We start from the raw sequence: 21,619 nt of genomic DNA on the forward strand, positions 1-21,619 counted from the left end.
GATAATAATAATAATAACAATATACCATATCTATTGAGTGATTGCTGGGGTTGGACACCATAGCAGGTGCTAAAAGGCTGGATTGTTGTAGCTCTTCGGTGGATACCTGACTCAAGAAGCCACTGAACCTTCCTTAAGAAACCAAAGTTTAAGCTCTGTCTGGTTGACAGAGCATGAAAGCATTCTTTGCTCCTCTGCATCATGCTTTATTTTTTATAAGTAAGACACGAGAAGTCAGGCATGGCCTAGTGGCCCCAGCACAGGCCTGGGAATCAAAAGGACCTGGGTTTCAAATCCCAGCTCTGCCACTTGTCTGCTGTGTGACCTTGGGAAAGTCACTTCACTTTCTGTGCCTCAGTTGCCCTCATCTGTGAAGGTGGGGATTAAGACTGTGAGCCCCCTGTGGGACAGGGACCGAGTCTAACGCTGGATTACCTTGTATCTAGCCCAGTGCTCAGTACAGTGCCTGGCACATAGTAAGTTGGCTTAACAAATACTACAACTAAAACACAAAAACAACTCTACCATTATTCCTCAACTCTGATTATAGGGATTCTGTCTGAATTTACAAAATTGATCCATCGCGCTTTTAAGGAGTTCATTATTTGGCAGGCTTCTGTATATAAAAAGAATTAGTTCCAGTGGGCTTAGCTTTGAGGGATTTGAAGTACCAAAATTATAATTTACTGTGGAAGGGCTTGCTCCCAAGAATTTAAAGCTCACCAGCCTTAATTTTCAAATGGGTTGGTCACTTCAAGGCCAGGGACTATAGGTTTACCTGGTGTTTCGGAGACTGAGTCACCAAGTATCGAAGGTCCTCAGTGGATCAACAGAAGAGGGGCTTCTAACAAAATGTAGCGACGCTTTAGATTTCATTCTAGACTGTGAGCCCACTGTTGGGTAGGGACCGTCTCTATATGTTGCCCAACTTGTACTTCCCAAGCGCTTAGTACAGTGCTCTGCCACATGGTAAGCGCTCAATAAATACGATTGAATGAATGAATGAATTGGGGGAATTAATCCATTTCAAGTGCTTACATTTTTCATCGACAAGAGGGGCTTACAGATAGGGGTACCCACATATTATATGGGTTTTTTGGATGCTACACTGTGGGCTATGCAGAGGGCGTTTTCTAACCTTACCGTTTCCGCCAGAACCATCCCGGGACAAGACTGAGTCAGGGCAGTGGGATTTATTGAGTGCTTCCTGCGTGCGGAGCACTCGCGCTAAGCGAGTGTGTACAGTGAATGTAAGCTCACTGTGGGCAGGGAACGCCACTACCAACAGCGTGGCTCAGTGGAAAGAGCCCGGGCTTGGGAGTCAGAGGTCATGGATTCTAATCCAGGCTCCGCCAATTGTCAGCTGTGTGACGTTGGGCAAGTCACTACTCTGTGCCTCAGTTACCTCATCTGTAAAATGGGGATTAAAACTGTGAGCCCCCCGTGGGACAACCTGATCACCTTGTAACCTCTCCAGCGCTTAGAACAGTGCTTTGCACATAGTAAGCGCTTAATAAATGCTATCATTATTATTATTTACTATCCAGTGGCAAACACATGATGCAGCTTCCCTGGCCCAGAAAAATGGGTTCTAAACAAAAATGTATCAAACGCCGGTTCCTGACACCCAAGTAGGGGCCAGATCTCTCATCAGCATGACTCAATGAAGATGAATTAGGGTAACTTCTGGGCCAAGTCATTCGCTAGTGGTCCCCGGTTAAGAAAGAAAAAAACCAACTGTATCCTCCATATCCTTTCCTTGTAGAGGAAAAAAAAAAGGCCTCTACACCCAAGTCAGAATCTCAGAAATTTGGCCTGCAGCTCCCTCTGGAGGAAATTTTACCTGACAAAGAAAAGTTCTCAGGACGAAATTCACTCATCCTGCTAGATCATCTCGCCTTTCCCCCCCAGACAGATAAGCCGGAGCCCCTTTCAAGCTTTCGCTCAAACTTTCGGCTCAAAATGCCAAAAGGGTCACCCATTCAGTCAGAGAAAAATTTCTAACTCAGCATCAAGTCCATCAGGTCGTATTTATTGAGCGCTTTACCGTGTGCAGAGCACTGTACTAAGCACTTGGGAAGCACAAGTTTGGCAACATAGAGAGACAGTCCTTAACCCAACAGTGGGGCTCACAGTCTAGAAGGGGACAAAACCAAACATATTAAACAAAATAAAATAAATAGAATAGAGTATTACAGAGCATAAATAATAATAACTAGAGTAATAAATAATGTTTTTAGACTGTGTGAGCCCACTGTTGGTTAGGGACTGTCTCTATGTGTTGCCAATTTGTACTTCCCAAGCACTTAGTACTGTGCTCTGCACATAGTAAGCGCTCAATAAATACGATTGTATGATTGGATTATTGATGTACAAAACATATAGTACAGCAGTGACAACAGAGCCAAGGGAGATGACAGCCACCAGGTAACAGCAAAGAGCTTCATTCGGAACATAATTGTTGGATTCTTTCCTGAAGTGATCCCAAGTTTACTCGAGAGATTTCAGGCGACCTTATCTATTAGGGGACATTACCCTTCAGTAACATCCCAAGTCCCTGACTACAAACTCTGTGCCGTTCCACTGCAGTGTCCGCTGAAGCCCTCGAAAAAACAAATCACTCCTGGATCTCTGAAATCTGATTCGCAAAACTATCTGCTGGTGAGGGACCTGCAGTCCTTCAATAAATTCAGCAAGTCCAGCAGCTCAATCTTGTACCCTGAAGTCTTCCTCACGACAGAAGATCCAATCTTTGTTTACCCAGAGTCCAAAGTAAACACGTCCTGTGTCTCCATTTTCATAAACGCCGCTGATTTTTATCATCTTGGGGGGTTGGCGTGTCCTGGTGTTTTATGTTTTAGCTCATGAGAAGAAAATATTTTTAGAGTTCTATATTTATTTATTTATTTATTTATTTATTCATTCATTCATTTATTTATTTATTCATTTATTTATGCATTTATTTATTTATTTATGCATGTATTTATTTATTTATTTATGCATGTGTTTATTTATTTATTTATTTATTTATTTATTTTTTGTTTGTTTATTTATTCTCAGCAGTTAGAACTGCTGAACCTCCTGTCATTCATGATGACAAAAGTCCCACATCGTACAGTGTATGGGAAGGGGTTGCGTACAGTGGAAGTGCTTGGTGAATGGTGTAATGAAAATAACATCCTAGAAATCATCACTCTATGTGTCTGAAGCTAACAACAATTGTGGAATTTATTAAGTGCTTACTATGTGTCGAGCGCTGGGTTAGATACAAGACAGTCAAGTATTACTCTATTTATTACTCTGTTTATTTATTTATTTATTTTACTTGTACATATCTATTCTATTTATTTTATTTTGTTAGTATGTTTGGTTTTGTTCTCTGTCTCCCCCTTTTAGACTGTGAGCCCACTGTTGGGTAGGGGACTGTCTCTATTATGTTGCCAATTTGTACTTCCCAAGCGCTTAGTACAGTGCTCTGCACATAGTAAGCGCTCAATAAATCCGATTGATGATGATGATGATGATGACACAGTCAGTGCTGCTGAAGAAGACCCCACCCACTGTGGGCAGGGGCAGTAGGAAAGAGCCACGGCTGCCCAACGGAAGGGCTTTCCACTCCAGGAAAACACCTGGGCTCTCCTTTAGTTTGCAGCTCTGACTTCTCTTTGTACAGCCTGCGTTGTTTGCCAAGCAAAATCTCCCTTTTAATAATAATAATGATGCATTTATTAAGCGCTTACAATGTGCAAAGCACTGTTCTAAGCGTCTGGGGGGGGATACAAGGTGATCAGGCTGTCCCACAGGGGGGCTCACAAGCTTAATCCCCATTTTACAGATGAGGTCACTGAGGCTCAGAGAAGTGACTTGCCCAAGGGTCACACAGCAGACATGTGGCGGAGCCGGGATTTCGAACCCCATGACCTCTGACTTCAAAGCCCAGGCTTCTTTCCAGTGAGCCATGCTGCTTTTGAAACTTTCGCCCCCCTGCAAGGCCGTAACCTTTGAATTTTCCCTCCCTGCGGTTTACGGTTTATTTTGGAAAGGAAACGTTCCTGTGGAAAACCGTGGCTTGCCCAAATCTACACAGGGGAAGACCCGTTTGGGTCCCACGTTAATATTCACGGGGGTCGTGTCGGGCAGCCGGGATTAATGGCCCTGAAGCCAGCCTGCCTGCCCTCCCAATCAATCAATCAATCAATCGTATTTATTGAGCGCTTACTATGTGCAGAGCACTGTACAGCCCAGCCAGCCGGACCCCAGCATATCCCTCCTCAGTGACAGTAGCATTTTGCATTCCCAGTTTTTGGCCCCGGCCCCTCATGCTCTCGGGAGCTCCAGGAGCATAAGGGTCCAGACGGGCTTTCAGCAGGTGGGGGGGAAATGACAAGCGAGCAGCTGTTAATCAGAGGGACACCGGGCCGACATGACAGGGGGGACACAATCTCATGACCACCGCGCCCTGTCTTCACCAGATCAACCTAACGCTTTCGAGGTTTACCGCCCTGAAGGCACCATTCGATTGCAAGCTCCATGGGGGCATGGGACCGAGTCTTTTTTGTTGCTGTTATTTCCTTATTCCTCAGTTCTGTGCTCTGCCCAGAGCAGGTGTTCGATCTATGCTATTGATCAGTCAGTCGTATTTAGTAAGCGCTTACTGGGTGCAGAGCACTGTATTAAGTGCTTGATGCAGCTGCTGAGTAGAGAAGTAGCGTGGCTCAGTGGAAAGAGCCCGGGCTTTGGAGTCAGAGGTCATGGGTTCGAAGTCTGCTGTGTGACCTTGGGCAAGTCACTTAACTTCTCTGAGCCTCAGTTACCTCATCTGGAAAAATGGGGATTAAGACTGTGAGCCCCACGTGGGACAACTTGATCACATTGTATCCCCCACAGCGCTTAGAGCAGTGCTTTGCACATAGTAAGCGCTTAACAAATGCCATCATTATTATTATTATTCATGACGACAACAATAGTAATAATAATAGTAATACCAATTCAGTGATTATTGAGTGTTTACTATTTGCCAACTACCGTGCTGGGATAGATAGAATATAATCAGGTCAGGTGATCAGACACAGTCCCTGTCCCCCATGGAACTCACAGTCTAAGGGGGTTGAAGAAAAGGCATTGAATTCCCATTTTACAGCGGAGGAAACTGAGGCCTGGAGAAGTTGTGACTTGCCCAAAGTCACGTAGCAGGTAAAGGGTCAGAACAAGAATTAGAACCCAAGTCTTCTGACTCACAGACTATGCTCTTTCCACTAGGCCCTATTGCCTTTTGATGGGTAGCCATAAGGGACAATAGGATTGACCTAGTGGAAAGAGCATGGGCTTGGCAATCAGAGGACCTGGATTCTAATCCCAGCTCGGCCACTCATCCGCTGTGTGATCTTGGGTAAGACTATTACCTTCTTTGTGCATCAGTTACCTCATATTTGTAGAGAAATGGGGACTAAATCATCCTCCCTCCAATTCTGACCTACACTAGGGGTCAAACCTGATCATCTTCATTCTACCCCAGTTCTTAATACAGCATCGGGCACTCTGTAAGTGGTAAACAAATGCTATTAAAAAATAAAAAGGAAAAACCCTTCTGATGCCAAATTTCAACTGTCAATGAATGATATTGTTGGGACTTTTAAGGACCGTGTGGATTCAGTATTTATGTTTTTCAACTTGCCATAAAGAGGACGGTGTTGGCATGGCCACTCCCCAATCTGGTAGCCATTCCCATTTCCACGGTTTAGTAAATTTGGTGCAAAATCACAGTGTCTTTTCACAAAACTGTTTTCATCAGATGAAAACTTTGCAGAGACGTACAAAAGATCAATCCAGAACCACCATCTGTTAGTTTGTCAGTGATACCGCAGTTTCTACAGCTCTGAAAACGTTGCCAGATATACACTCCCCAAACCAGGGTATCACTATCTAGTCTGTTCCCAGAGTAATCAATAAATAGCACGGTAAATGCCCGAGAGAAAGGCAGCTGGAGGAGGATTTTGGCAGGTGGGGTGTAAAGAGCAAAGGGCTTCTCTGAGGGCCGGGTATTTACCGTTAGCATCGCAAACATCAGCTGGCACACATTGAATGCATGTCTCCAGTTGTGGTACAGTAGCACTTGGTAATTCTTCCTCACCGTCAGAAGCCACCTGCACGGGGTCTGAAATGAGAACGGCGGACTTTGTGTCAATCGGGAGCCCAAACCCCAGATCGGCCGATGCGTCCCAATGCCACGGATCGTTGCCCAAAGCCGAAACTTACCTCGTAGTCTATTTTAAATTTCTGGACCATTCCTAGCTCCATGAACATCCGCAGGGCCGCGGTAATCATGGTGTCCACGTCAAGGGAGAAGTCATTAAAATGGATGTCGCTGATGGCCAGTTCTGACACTGGTGGGATCCTGGCGGCCTAAGAGAGCGGAAGACTGTGAGCCCACTGTTGGGTAGGGACTGTCTCTATATGTTGCCAATTTGTACTTCCCAAGTGCTTAGTACAGTGCTCTACACATAGTAAGCGCTCAATAAATATGACTGATGATGATGATGAAGACAAAAGGCAACAACAGTTCCACGGGTTCTTGCTCTTGCCCAGTGCTCGTTGGAAGAATCCCATTCATCAGGCTTGACCCCCGCTGACTAAACACCGAATAGTCAGCCACCTTTTATTTCTGAACTGTTAATGCTCCAAACAATTTTTTTAAAAGTTAATCTGAAGATAGTATACGCTTACGCTGGAGCTGACGTGCAGAATTTAGAACAGGGAAGTGTCTAGTTTACAGCAGTCGCAGTAACCCAATATATTCTAATGCAGATTACAGAGCTTTAAATGCAAGAAACATCTGGACAGCCAGCAGCTGTGAATTTTAATTGCTTTGAATGAAAAAAAAAGGGATTAAAATACACCACTCCGCTCTGAGTCTCTCATATCCTTATATCCTGTGGCTGTACAAGTGTTCTTTGTTCTGCACATATTTACTGTACGTTCAGGAGGAGAAAGGGGGCCTCACACAATGTATCTGTGGCAGAGAACGTGTTTTTTTTAATAAAATAGAGATGTTTGGAGAATAAGCAAAAGGATTCGTTTCACTTCAGGAATAAATTACAGCAATAACACTGAGCTTCATTCTGGGTAAACATAACGCTATCGGCACAATGCCGGTCATAAATATGCGGCTTTATCAAAATACTCCTATAAGACAGCTGTCAACTCATTCCCCCGTACAACCTGCTTTCTACCTCCAAGAGCCGGGAACAAGTCCATCTGGAAGTGAATTTGTCCTGGGTCCCATCTGGCTTGACCCCAGCCATCAGGCTGACTTGGTCCCTGCCAAGGCCACCCACTGGATTCCTGGGCCTGTCGGCTGTCGGTAGCCAAGCGACTTCTCTTCTGCTCTCCAGTGGTCCGGCGCTGGTCGCCAGCTCACCGAGACTAATAGAAATAATTACGGTATTTGCTAAGTGCTTACCGTGTGCCAAGCACCGTCCTAAGCGCTGAACCTCTGGGAAAAACACTGGCCTCCGATCAAAGTTGCCCAGGTGTGGAAACCCAATCTTGAGGGGCACTGCCAAGTGGCATGGCACCCGGGGGGTGTCCGAGGAAAGGACCGCGGTTGAGTTGGTGCTCCTTGATCGGTCAAAGCCGAGATCCGCCGTTACAGTTATTCACTGGAAATTCAACATCGCATCTATTAAAGCCGCATCTTTCCAGAGCACTGAATTTGCTTTGCTATTTTAAAGATCGAAGAGTGGGTGTATAGTTTGAAAATTGGGAAAAGACCTGTTTCCCCAAGACCCATTCTGGTTAGCCCTGCCCTTTTCACTTAGTTAATAGTCATAACAATAATAATAATTGTGGCATTTGTTAAGTGTTTACTCAGTGTAGATACACACAGTCCCTGTCCCACACAGGGCTCACGGTCTTAATCCCCATTTTACAGATGAGCTAACTGAAGCGCAGAGAGGCTAAGTAACTTGCCCAAGGTCACACAGCAAGCAAGTGGCGGAGCCGGGATTAGAAGCCAGGTCCTCCGACTCCCAGGCCTGTGATTTTTCCGATAGGCCATGTTGCTTGATTAGTTGATTAACTGGTCCATAAACCATTTGCAATAGAGTGGAAACCTCACAGATTTAACTTGCAGGATGGAGGGGAAAAAGTATTTTCAGAGAGTTTGAGAGGTGCAGCCAGTCTTTTTTCAGGAATATACCTTTTGCATGTGTTCTTAGTCTTTTTTCAGGAATATACCTTTTGCATGCATTCTTAGCCTCTCCCACAAACCATTTTGGAGCAAACAAGACTGTGTTTTCTGCCGAGGTGCGTGAGATAAAGGTGGTTACAAAGGCCTTCAACAGAACCAGGAACAAAGGAGCTATAGGATAGACTTACTGTTGCTCAAGTACACTATTATAATAAAGAGAAGCGCTTTCCATCTCTCTCGACAGAGAAAGGAATACTGCTTTCCAAATCTATAATTACTTGAACCATAGGATATTAACAAAACAAATCAAAGTAAATTTCTCCGAGTGTCAGTCTTCGACTTCTTAAATATTTATCAGACATCACTTCCCTAAATCAAAAGAGAGTACCACGATCCAAAATAACTCCCGAATTAATAGCCAGGAAATAACACTGGGGTAAAAGAACCGTTTACAGCGGCAATAAATGAAAGTACAGAATTATGGGTCCTGAAGCTAATCTGAATAATGTTCCAGAAGCGGGAAGGTGGGCGGAGGCACTAGTTTGCTGGGAGCACCCGAAAGCCACCTCTGCTTTCCTCCTGGTCTTTTTTGGAGGGTGGAAATTAGGTCCTTATCAGAGCGGGGGCCTCCTATTCCCAAACTGAAAAAAGGGGGCTTTAATGTACCAAGAATGTTCACTACCAATCAGACACATGACTATTCTCAAACTTCATCATCATCATCATCATCATCATCATCAATCGTATTTATTGAGCGCTTACTGTGTGCAGAGCACTGTACTAACCTCTTGGGAACTACAAGTTGGCAACATATAGAGACAGTCCCTACACAACAGTGGGCTCACAGTCGAAAAGGGGAAGACAGAGAACAAAACCAAACATACTAACAAAATAAAATAAATAGAATAGACTATTATATAAATATAAATATTCTATAGTATTTATATATTCTGTATATTCTATATATTTATAGAATTTATATATTCTATAAATATTCTATAAATAGAATAGACTATTCAAACTTGTGTTCTAGATTGTCAGCTTGTTGTGGGCAGAGGCCGTCTCTACCAACTCTGTTGTATTGTACTCTCAAAAGCGTTTGTACAGTGCTCTGCACACAGTAAGAGCTCAATAAATACCGTTGATTGATTGTGCTCTTCTGAAATTTAAAAAAAACAACAACATGGCAGTCCTACCTCGGGGAATCAGGAGACTTGGGTTCTAATCCCAGCTCTGCCCCACCAGTTCTGCAGTATAACCTTGGACAAGTCACTTAACTTCTCTGGGCCTCAGCTGTTTTCCCATGCTCTTAGACTGTGAGTCCCATGTGGAACAGGGACTGTGTCTGATAAGATTGTACTGTATCCACTCTGGGGCTCAGGATAGTGCTCAGGAATCAATCGTACTTACTGAGTGCTTACTATGTGTAGGGAACTGTACTAAGGACTCGGGAGAGTACGACAGAATGGAGTCGGTGGACTTGTTCCCTGACCACAACGAGCCTACAGTCTAGTGGGGTATACGTACATTAATATAAATAAATACATTTCAGATATGTGCATAAGTGCTACGGGGCTGATAGAGGGTTGAATAAAAGGAGCAAATCCAAGGGCAACGGCGAGGCAGAAGGGAGTGGGAGAAGAGGAAATGAGGGCTTAGTTGGGGAAGGCCTGTTGGAGGAGATGTGCTTTTAATAAGGCTTTAACAGTGGGGAAAGTGATCGTCTGTCAGATATCATCATCATCATCATCATTAATCGTATTTATTGAGCGCTTACTGTGTGCAGAGCACTGTACTAAGCGCTTGGGAAGTACAAATTGGCAACATATAGAGACAGTCCCTACCCAACAGTGGGCTCACAGTCTAAAAGATATAAAGAGGGAGAGCGTTCCGGGCCAGAGGCAGGAAGTGGGCAAGAAGTTGGTGGTGAGAGAAACGAGATCACAGTACAGTGAGGAGATTGGCATTAGAGTAAGGTAGGAGCGGGCAAGGTGATTGACTGCTTTAAAGCTGATGGTAAGGAGTTTCTATGTGGCTCGGTGACAAGAGCACGGGCTTGGGTGTCAGAAGACGTGGGTTCTCATCCCGACTCTGCCGCTTGTCTGCTGTGTGACTTTGAGCAAGTCACTTAACTTCTCTCTGCCTCAGTTACCTCATCTGTAAAATGGGGATTTTACAAAGTTTTGACTTGTCATACAGCAGACAAGTGGTAGAGCTGGGAGTTGGGAGCCAGAGGGGTTTGGGAGGGGGCAGGTTGGTCCCAAAGAGTTAAGAGGGCAGAAATACTCAATTTGGCATATTTTCAGCCTGGTGCAGAAACTCTCAAGTCTTTTGGGTCCTGTAGAGACAGCTTTTGGGGTCAGGGGTGTGTGAAAATAATGGTTTTGTCTCCATAGCCAGAAACCCAAGAGTCACAGTGTCTTCCCCAGGAAGGGGGTCCATCTTCCTTGTCAGTAGCGGGTTTCATTAATCCCTTCAGTTCTGTCCTTTGTCATCCTGATCCCAAAAGTCAATCCTGTTCCTGACATCAGTGGCATTATAGACCAATCTTTCTTCATTAGTCAGGGACACTCTCGAGATTTTAATAAGGCTTTGAAGGTGGGGAGAGTGGTGTCAGATCTGAAGGGGAAGGGGGTCCCAGGCCTGAGGGACCATGTGGGAAAGGGGTAGATGATGGGATAGACAAGATCAAGGTTCAGAGAATAGGTTGGTGCCAGAGGAGCGGAGTGTGTGGATTGAGTTGTAGTAGATTAGTGAAGGAAGGAGGGAGGGAATAACGGATTGAGGACCTTAAAGCCAATGGGAAGGAGTTTCTGTTTTATATGGAGGTGTTTAGGTAACCACATTAGAGGTTCTTGAGGAGTGGGAAGATGCGGACTGAATGGGTTTTCAGAAAAATGATCCAAGCGGCAGAGTGAAGTATGGATTGGAGAGGGGAGAGACAGGAGGCAGAGAAGTCAGCGAGGAGGCTGATGCAGTAGTCAAGGCGGGAAATGATGAGAGCTTTGATCAGTGTGGTAGCAGTTTGGATAGAGAGGAAAGGGCAGATTCTACAGATGCTGTGAAGGTAGAACCAACAGAATTTCGTGAAGGGAAAGGTCTTTCCTGTAGAGAGTTTCAAGGAAATGCCACTCAACATTTTAGGAAATCGCAAACATCACATTTGACTTCTCCAGCAGTTCTCTGTAAATTCATGGTCTCTAGACTGTAAGCTCGCTGTGGGCAGGGAATGTGTCCACCAACTAAGCTGTACTCTCTCAAGCGCTCGGTGCTCACGAATGGTCCAGCGGGCGAACCCCCGGCCCGCAGTTCTGAATGGGTTCAAATTCAGTGTGTCTCTCCCAGGTGATGCGTCAAAGGCCTCCCAGCCCTCCCAGCCCCATGAGAGTTTTGCAGGGATACTTGGGACCGACTGGTCAGAGAGCGCACCGGTATTCATCCGGGGTGGCCGACCTCAAGGGGTGACAAAATGGAATTTGCTTTACTCCAATCCAGGGCTGGTCCCGTGGCGAGGCGTGTCGCGGTTGGTGTCGCACATTTCCATCGCTGCCCGGTTCACGCTGCGTTGTTCACCCAGAGATGGTCAGACCGCGAGCTCAGTCTGTAGAAGCTCCACTGACGAAAGATTAGCATCCACTGTGGCCGTCCGGAATATTTCTGCTGCCGGCCTGTCTTTGATTTTAGGATCCTATTACTCTTTCAGTAAATCTGTCTTTACCCCGCCTCATCTGGAAGCTCCACTGGGAAACAATTAGGATTTAAAAACTTTATCATATTAAAACAATCTGTGGGGCGAATTAAATTTCTCATAATATACTGATCCTCTTAAAAAAAAAAAATAAAGAGTTCTGCTTCCAATTCTACTCCTGGCCTTCCCCGGCACTCTGGGAAGCGCTGACCAGCAGAAAGAGCTTCCCCCGGCTCGGAACAACAGAACATTCCCTCCTGGAAAGAAATATATGCACTGCTACGGTATCCAAGATACACTGAAGGGAAACATAATTCATCCGGTTCAGACTGAACAGCTCCAAAGATAAGGTTCAGGCGGCTCGTAAACTTGTCCAATATAAAAGCGGAAGGTCCGTTCCACCAACCCCCACCTAGGAAGAGGATTGGGAGTGCACTGGACTCTGTATCCATCAATCAGTCGTATTTATTGAGTGCTTACTGTGGGCAGAGCACTGTTCTGAGCGCTTGGGAGAGTACAATATAGCAGAGTTGGTAGACACACTCCCTGCCCACAGTGAGTTTACAGTCTAGAGGGGGAGATGGCCATTAATATAAAGGAATAAATTATGGATAGGGACAACGGTGTTGTGGGGCTGAAGAAGGGTGAGGAAAGGGTGCAAATCCAAGGGCCAGGGTGAAAAACAGGCGTCAAACAGACACGGAAAGGAATCTGCTCCGAAACGGGGCCTCGGTAAAGCCTTCCTAGTAGGTGGGGAGAGAAGGAAGAAATGGAGGGCAGAAAGGGAAGAGGAAGGGAGCCCGAAGGGAGGTTGGGACAGGGAGAGTTCCGAGGTATGCAAAAAAGAAGTCAAATGGCAGTGGAGGAAGCCGGAGGGGAGAGGTGCAGGACAGAGGCCAGACAGTAATGCTAATAATATCATTTGATTAGCGCTTTCTATGTGTCAGGCACTGTACTAAGCGCTGGGGTGGATACAAGCAAATTGGGTTTGTCCCAAATGGGGATCACAGTCTTAATCCCCGTTTTACAAATAAGGGAATTGAGGCACAGAGAAGTGACGTGACTTCCCAAGGTCACACAAGACAAGTACTAGAGCCAGCCAGGATTAGAACCCGTGTCCTTATAACTCCCAGACCCCCAGGCTCTAATCACTAGGCCACGCTGCTTGCCCACCTCTGCCTCTTCAGCAGTCAGGGCGGGCCTCCCCCACTCTAGAATGAAGTGGGCATAGAAGGTGGGTGGTTGGGGAATGCACAATCACCCGGACTTTGCCTTGCAGAGAAATAGCAAATTGCTTCCCGGTTCCAGGGTTTGTACCTGTCTCCAGCCGGCCCGCACAGCCTTCATTACGCGTCTGCACACACAGCAGTGACTTAATGGGGGCTCGCTGAAATTTCGCGGTGCTCTTTGGGTCGGTATTTCCGTTTGCCTTTTTCTCTTGGATCCCGAGCCATGATGTAGGTGCCGGTTTCCTGCTCTAGAGACAGGATGAGAGCCGGAAATAAGGGCATGCCCTATCTTTGCTGCTCAGCACCTTATTTTCCACACTGGGTGTCCATTTGATATCCTGTTGGTATCAAGGCCAACTGTTAATCAATCACTGATATCTACTGAATGCCTACGGGGTGCAGAGCACTGTACTGAGTGCTCGGGAGGGTAGACGTGAGTTGGTAGGCACGGTCCTTGCCCACAAGGAGCTGACAGGTGATAAGCTCATTGTCGGGAGGGATTGTGTGTTTGTTGTACTCTCCCAGGCGCTTAATGCAGTGCTCTGCACACCGTAAGTGCTCAGTAAATATGACCGATTGATAGATTGTTTGGGGGAGTTAAATAAACCGTGCGATAAATTTCACTTCCCACAAATGAGAGGGCTTGTAGTCTGTTATGTAGGGTGCAGATATGAAGGCGAAGACCCACAGAGGCAGTGGGTGATACTGCTGAGAAACAAGTACATTTGCCTATTCATCCAGGGGATTTTAAGCTCCTGGAGGGCAGAAATCGTGTCTATAAACTCTACTGTACTCTTCTTATATACTTAGTAAAGTGCGGTGCGTATGGTAGGTGCTCAATAAATGCTTCTGACTCGTTAGGTGATAAGTTAAGACAGCTGCCTGCCCAAGTACAGTGTGGCATATGGTTATGTGGCGTTGTGGCCTAATGGAAAGAGTACAGGCCTGGGACCTGGGTTCTAATTTTGCCACTTGTCTGCCGTGTGACCCTGGGCAAGTCACTTAACTGCTGTATACCTCAGTTTCCTCATCGGCAAAATGGGGATACCTGTTCTTCCTTCCCTCTCAGACTGTGACCAAACTGATTGTGTATAGGGCCTACCCCAGTTCCTAGCACAATGCCTAGCACCCAGTAAGTCCTTTACCCCAGCGCTTAGTACAGTGCCTGGGTCATAGTAAGTGCTTAACAAAGACCATAAAAATACCAGCATTATTATGATGATGATGATGATCAATAAATACTGGTGATGCCAGACGCAGTCTGGCTCAGCTTGGACCACCGGGCCAGGTGGTTCAATGAGGACATTTGCTATCCAGTCAGCTCTAGTCCCATTCTACCTGACCTGTATACCTAAGCATCGCTATGCGATGGAGGAGTTCCAGGCTGGATGGGCCACCCGTCTGGGTTCTTATCCCCAATCGGCCACTTGTCTGCCCTGTAACTTTGGGCAAGTCACTTCACCTCTCCGTGCCTCAGTCGCTTCATCTGTAAAATGGAGATTAAGCCTGTGAGCCCCATGTGGGACACAGACTGTGTCCAGCCTGATTAGAGCTTAGTACAGTGCCTGGCACATAGTAAGCGCTTAACAGATACCATAAAAAACAGCCCACAAAAAATCAATGCACTAGCCACACTGCTTTGACAACTGGGGCCAAGGAGACCTCACTTAGTCGATCCATCAACTCATCAAGAGTGTTTGAAAACAGAGGTACCAAGCTCTTGGGATTTAGGAGACAAGGCCCTGCTTTGCAAGAGCTTTAGTCATGCCAGGAGGACAGCCGCTCATATAAATCGAAGGGAGGAAAACACACTTTCTCTTTCCCCACCCAAACAGGAGTCTGGAAGCTCCCAAGGGGCAGGAACTACATACAATCCCTCTGGCAGCTGGGACGGCTCAATGTACCCGGAAGACCCTCACTAGCTGCTCTGTGGCTGGTGATTTGTTAGACGTGGGATGCTCGCTGTGTGACCTCGGGCAAGTCGCTTCACTTCTCTGGGCCTCGGTTCCCTCATTCATTCATTCATTCATTCAATCATATTTATTGTGCGCTTACTGTGTGCAGAGCACTGTACTAAGCGCTTGGGAAGTACAAGTTGGCAACATATAGAGACGGTCCCTACCCAACAGTGGGCTCACAGTCTAGAAGGGGGAGACAGAGAACAAAACAAAACATATTAACAGAAGAAAATAAATAGAATAAATATGTACAGGTAAAATAAATAAATAGAGTAATAAATCCGTACAAACATATATACATATATACAGGTGCTGTGGGGAAGGGAAGGAGGTAAGGCGGGGGGAGGAGAGGGAGAGGAAGGAGGGGGCTCAGTCTGGGAAGGCCTCCTGGAGGAGGTGAGCTCTCTGGGCATTTATTAAGCACTTACTATGTGCAAAGCACTGTTCTAAGCGCTTAAAATGGGGATTAAACTGTGAGTCTTATGTGGGACAGGGACCGTGTCCAACTCAATTTGCTTGTCTCCACCCCAGGGCTTAGATCAGTGCCTGGCACATAGTAAGCACCTAACAAATACCACAGTTATCACTATTATTAAAGAGTGCCCGGGTCACTAAAACCTTGTAGCCAGCTTTGGGCTCTTTAATCATTAAAGACCCGAAGTATGAAGTGCATCCGCATAGGCGGCAGCATCAGGGTAATTCTTTAATGAGGGTCACGGACGGTGGGTCGAAGAGACCCCAAGCCCGGCTCTCACCTAGAACTCAGGCTATAAACGTCGGCCTTGAGACGGCTGTTGTTCTTTATTCTTTCAAAGGTCGCGAAGGATAAATGATTACAATAACATTTCACCCACGACTAAGTTTCCACTAGTAAATCTGGATATTGATTTCAAAGGCTGCAAATCTTGCATTCGAATATTTCTGATCGGTGCATAAATCCTGCGAAAAATCAAATATTTTCCTGAATGAAGGGTCTCTGAACACGGCTGATGGATTTCCGGGGCTCTCAAAGCCACCGTGTTACATTTCACAGTCTGTCATTGGGTGTGATATAAAAACACCGCAAAGTGAATTATTTGCATGGTTAAAAAATGGGTCTTCAGCATCCAAAGTTGGTTTCTGGGACATAAAGATAGAACACTGCAGTTGCTTTGAACCAGAACTGGAATATGTGTGCTCCGGAGTGGGAGAAGTGACCCTCCAAAGAAGGTCGATGATGCGGCGAGTGATTTTCTCCTGGAAAAGCGTCCCTTTTGTGCCAAAGAGGGTATTCGGCGTGGCAGACCCTGCACTTCACCTCAGTAGAGGCACTGAGAGGCTTGGGGCAGGGGCCGATCGTTGTCCTCATTTCTCTCTTCAATCAATCAATCGTATTTATTGAGCGCTTACTGTGTGCAGAGCACTGTACTAAGCGCTTGGGAAGTACAACGACATCTCCAGAATCTGCCCTCTCCCCTCTCATCTCCACACCCTATTCTCCCTTCCTACTGTGTCGCCTAAGCCCTTAAATCCATACCTCTAAAGCACTTTGATGCAACCCCCACTGCATTTAGGTATATATCTGTATATTCGGTTGCTTTCCCTACCTGAAATTTATTTTAATGCCTGTCTCCTCCACTGGATCATAAGTTCCTTGAGGCCAGGGAGTGTGTCTACCTACCCTACTGTACTCTCCCAAGTGCTTAATGCAGTGTTTGGCGTGGAGTAAGTGTTCGATAAACACGATCGATTGATTGACCCGGGACACAAGAGAATGGGTTCCCTTCCAACCGCAGTTAGTCCCTCTTGCCCTCCCCAGAATAATAATAATAATAATAATGATGGCATTTGTTAAGCGCTTACTATGTGCAAAGCACTGTTCTAAGCGCTGGGGGGATACAAGGTGATCTGGTTGTCCCACGTGGGGCTCACAGTCTTAATCCCCATTTTACAGATGAAGGAACTGAGGATCAGAGAACCATGCACCCACTCCTTTCTCAAAAAATAATGATAATAATAACAATAACTGCGGTGTCGGTTAACCACTTAATAGGTGTCAAACACTGTCCTGTCCTAAGTGCTGGGGTAGATACAGATTGATCAGGTCAGGGACAGTTCTGTCCCACATGGGGCTCACAGTCCCAGCAGGAAGGAGAATGGGCATTGAATCCCCATTTCACAGATGAGGAAATTGAGGCCCATCATCATCATCATCATCAATCGTATTTATTGAGCGCTTACTGTGTGCAGAGCACTGTACTAAGCACTTGGGAAGTACAAGTTGGCAACATATAGAGACAGTCCCTACCCAGTAGTGGGCTCACAGTCTAAAAGGGGGAGACTGAAGTGACTTGCCCAAGGTCACACAGCGGGCACGTGGCAGACCCCAGGGTTAGAACCCGAATCCTCTGACTCCCAGGCTTTTGGGCAAGTCACTTAGCTTCTCTGTGCCTCAGTTACCTCATCTGTAAAATGGGGATTAAGAATGTGAGCCCCACCTGGGACAACCTGATCACTTTGTATCCTCCCCGGCGCTTAGCACATAGTAAGCACTTAACAAATACCAAAATTATTATTATTATTATTCCACTAGGCAACACTCCTACCCCAGAACACACAGAGAGCAGGGGCCGTGAGGGAGGTAGGAGGAACGGAAGACTATCGGCATGGCTGCGGTGACCTTGCCGAAAAACCGGTAAAAATCTGAGGGTGCTGGGCCTCAGACTAAAGCTCCTTTCCCCCAATTTCGCCCACCCTCCTGGGGGGCAGGGGAAAATTACTCTGCCCCATTTAGTGATTCGATTTCAAGGAGAAAACCCGCTGAATAACCCCCTAATACTGTTGGCTGCCAGTCTAAAATGTACTCTTAAAAACAATGTCGCGGAAGTAATTGTAGGGCCCCAGGAAGAGATCATCCATGGGTAAGTATGAAAGAGAGAGCTGGTAGCGAATCAAATAGGAAACGGGCTTGGAAGTCAGAAGGATCTGGGTTCTAATTCCCGCTCCTCCACTTGTCACCTTGGGCAATTCACTCCACTTCTTTGGGCCTCAGTCACCTCATCTGTAAAATGGAGATTAAGACTGGGAGCTCCATGTGGGACAGGGACTTTGTCCAACCCGATCAGCTTCTATCTGCTCAGCATTTAGTCGAGTGGCTGGTACCTAGTAAGTACTTAACAAATGCCATTAAAATTAAAAAAAAAATTAAAACAGGGTCCCATAATCCCTGTCTTCATTTGTAGTAGTTAGTAGTTTATAGCCCTGCAGGTCCAGAGCTGTATATCCCTAGAAGAGCCTCCTCTTTACAAACACAGACTCATTAAATCCACTGGGCTGCATATCAGGGGGGAAATAGAGGCTGAAGATGAAGTGCCTAATTAATTAGGGCAATGCAATTATCGGAGTTTTGGTCAAAGTGTTGATTGAGAACCCACCGGCTGGTAATTTACACTGGTTATCACCCGCTGAAGGAAGCGCCAAACTCCGGCCTTGGAAGATTTATTGACCAAAGACGCAGAGGAGGTGGAAACTAGCGCACATTAAGAGAAAATAAAATCTGTCTGCATCCTCAGGTTTCACTTTGGTTTCAAAGGAAGAAAATAATTACAAAAGCCCAAGACCAGCCAAAAAGGAGAAAAAGGCCCTCATGAGCAGCATAAGAGATTAGTTTCAAGGAGACTGTACACATTTTCAACCTTGTATTTTAAGTCTGTCTTAATTCGGACTGTGAAACTGGAATTTAACAACTGCACCCGTTCGACTTTCGGAGCCGCTCCACCAGTGCCACCTCTGTACCTTGGCAAATAGCAAGCGGCAAGGCAGGTTGAATGGGTCCAACCTGATTAGTGTGTATCTACCCCAGCGCTTAGTACAGTGCCTGGCATATAGTAAGCGCTTATTAAATGCCATTAAAAAAGGATCCGAAAAATGAGGTCTTGGTGCACAGCATGGCTTAGTGGATAGAGCACAGGCCTGAGGACTAGGGTCACCCCATGTCTCCTGTGTGGTCCCGGGTAAGTCACTTCACTTCTCTGTGCCTCAGTTTCCCAACTGCAAAATGGGGATTCAATACCTGTTGTCCCCCCTACTTGGGCTGTGAGCCCCATGTGGGAGCTGATTATCTTGTATCTACCCCAGAGCTTAGGACAGTGCCCGGCACATAACCAGTAATGCTTAACTTATACCACAATTATTACTGTAACCTACCTGGCTAACAGTCCTCTTTCCTTGGAGCATAAAAATTAAGTCAGTAGGAAGGAGCCAGGTTGCCCTGAAGCTACTTTGAAAAAGAAAAGAGGCAGGAAGTTCTGGAGCCTTTATTTCCCTCAATCAGTGAGCCCGTGTGTTTCCGAAGTTGGCTGTAGGCCTGGACAACCCCACAGATGGTAGGGAGCCTACTGTTGGGTAGGGACTGTCTCTATATGTTGCCAACTTGTACTTCACAAGCGCTTAGTACAGTGCTCTGCACATAGTAAACGCTCAATAAATACGATTGATTGGTTGATTGATACGGAGGATGAGAAATTGGGAAAAAAAAATCCACTAGGCCTTGGCATCATTACTGGAGTCTCCAGTTCCTTTGACCCTGAGTTTGCTTCTAAAGAACTTTTTCACAGCCAGTGCGTCGACAAGATAAAATATCTGCCTTGTGACTTAAACCAAGATTTACTGCTCACAGATTCAAGCTGTAGGAGGGAGATAATTAGTTGTTACCAAGCCTAATACACTAGCACTAATTTATTTATGCTTGGCATTCCAACGGCAGCATTCCTGCCCGCTTACAATGGACAACAAAACCTGGCTCTTCAGAATCTTCCATGATCCCATGTAATTACGTAGCGAAAGACCTGCCCACGTAGAAACCCGCACTACTTTTGTTTATTGCTACTTGGGTTGTCTTGATTTACACTTGCAATGATTTACCACTCACCCTCACACTTCCCTCCTCTAATGCCAACCTACCCAGTATACCTCGATCTCGTCTTATCTCTCCGTTGACCTCTCACCCACGTCCTGCCTCTGGCCCGAAACACCCTCCCTTCTCATATCTGACGGACAATTAAGCCTTATTGAAGGCCCGTCTCCTCCAAGAGGCCTTCCCTGTCTAAGCCCTCATTTCCTTTTCTCCCACTCCCTTCTGCGGCACCCTGATTTCCTCCCTTTATTCACCACTTCCCCCCTCAGCCCCACAGCACTTACATACATATCCATAATTAATTCATTTATATTCATATCTGTCTCCCCTTCTAGACTATAAGCTCTTTGTGGACAGGGAAAGTGTACGTTATCGTGTACTCTCCCAAGCTCTTAATGCAGTGCTCTGCACACAGTAAGCACTTGATAAACATGATTAATTGACTGATTCACCAGTCAGTGAGTCAGTCAGTCAATCCCATTTATTGAGCATTTACTGTGTGCAGAGCACCGGACTAAGCAGAGAAAACATTCCACTATTTATCCCCCACTAATGTCCCCCCGGCAAATCAAAACACCCAATTGGGATTTGAGTCAGTGGATGCAAATCTATGGCATGACATCCTCTCTGCTCCCACACAACTTTTCTTCCACTGTTGCTGAGGGCCTGCGATGATTTTGGAACCACGTTCAGAATACGCAGCAGCCTCAAAACTGGTCATTACCCTGCTCCGCCTCTGACGTGTCAGACTAGGAGAGAGATGGGTTGGAAAAACTTTCCAAGTAGACGACTGGTCTGGAATTCCACCGGAGAAGGAAACAATTTCCGGCCTGAGTGACCCAATTCAGGCCTAATTCCAATAACAAGCGAGACTCTGGCGTGCTAATCAGATACTTGACCACCTCCCTCAGCCCCAGCCTTCAAAGCCTTATTGAAGGCCCATCTCCTCCAAGAGGCCTTCCCCGACTAGGTCCTCATTTCCTCTTCTCCTACTCCCTCCTGCATCGCCTTTGCACTTGGATTTGCCCCCTTTATTGACATTTCGACCCCACAGCACTCAAGTATATTCTATTATATCTATTATTCTATCTATTCTATTTATTTTATTTTGTTAGTATGTTTGGTTTTGTTCTCTGTCACCCCCTTCTAGACTGTGAGCCCACTGTTGGGGAGGGACTGTCTCTATATGTTGCCAGCTTGTACTTCCCAAGCACTTAGTACAGTGCTCTGCACACAGTAAGCGCTCAATAAATACGATTGATTGATTGATTGAAGTATATATCCATAGTTTATTTGTTTATATTAATATTTGTCTCTCTTTCTAGATTATAAACTTGTTGCGGGCAGGGAACGTAGCTACCAACTCTGTTATATTGTGCTCTCCCAAGCGCTTAATACAGTGCTCTACACAAAATGTAAGAGAAGCAGCATGGCTCAATGGAAAGAGCCTGGGCTTTGGAGTCAGAGGTCATGGGTTCAAATCCTGGCTCCGCCAATTGTCAGCTGTGTGACTTTGGGCAAGTTACTTCACTTCTTTGGGCCTCAATTCCCTCAACTGTAAAATGAGGATTAAGACGGTGAGCCCCCCGTGGGAAAACCTGATCACCTTGTATCCCCCCAGTGCTTAGAACAGTGCTGTGCACATAGTAAGTGCTTAACAAA

The 21,619-nt window shown here is 45.9% G+C and overlaps 1 protein-coding gene across 1 annotated transcript in view; it reads right to left on the reverse strand.

Annotated features, from left to right (window-relative positions):
- Positions 1-21,619, reverse strand: part of PDE11A (phosphodiesterase 11A) — a 113,978-nt gene that overhangs the window by 47,225 nt on the left and 45,134 nt on the right. Inside the window, 2 exon segments of the mRNA XM_038751899.1 lie at positions 6,047-6,154; positions 6,256-6,402. Of these exon segments, the coding sequence (XP_038607827.1) occupies positions 6,047-6,154; positions 6,256-6,402 (255 nt within the window).

Source organism: Tachyglossus aculeatus, chromosome 9 (genome assembly GCF_015852505.1).
Source record: "Tachyglossus aculeatus isolate mTacAcu1 chromosome 9, mTacAcu1.pri, whole genome shotgun sequence".
NCBI classification, from domain to species: domain Eukaryota; kingdom Metazoa; phylum Chordata; class Mammalia; order Monotremata; family Tachyglossidae; genus Tachyglossus; species Tachyglossus aculeatus.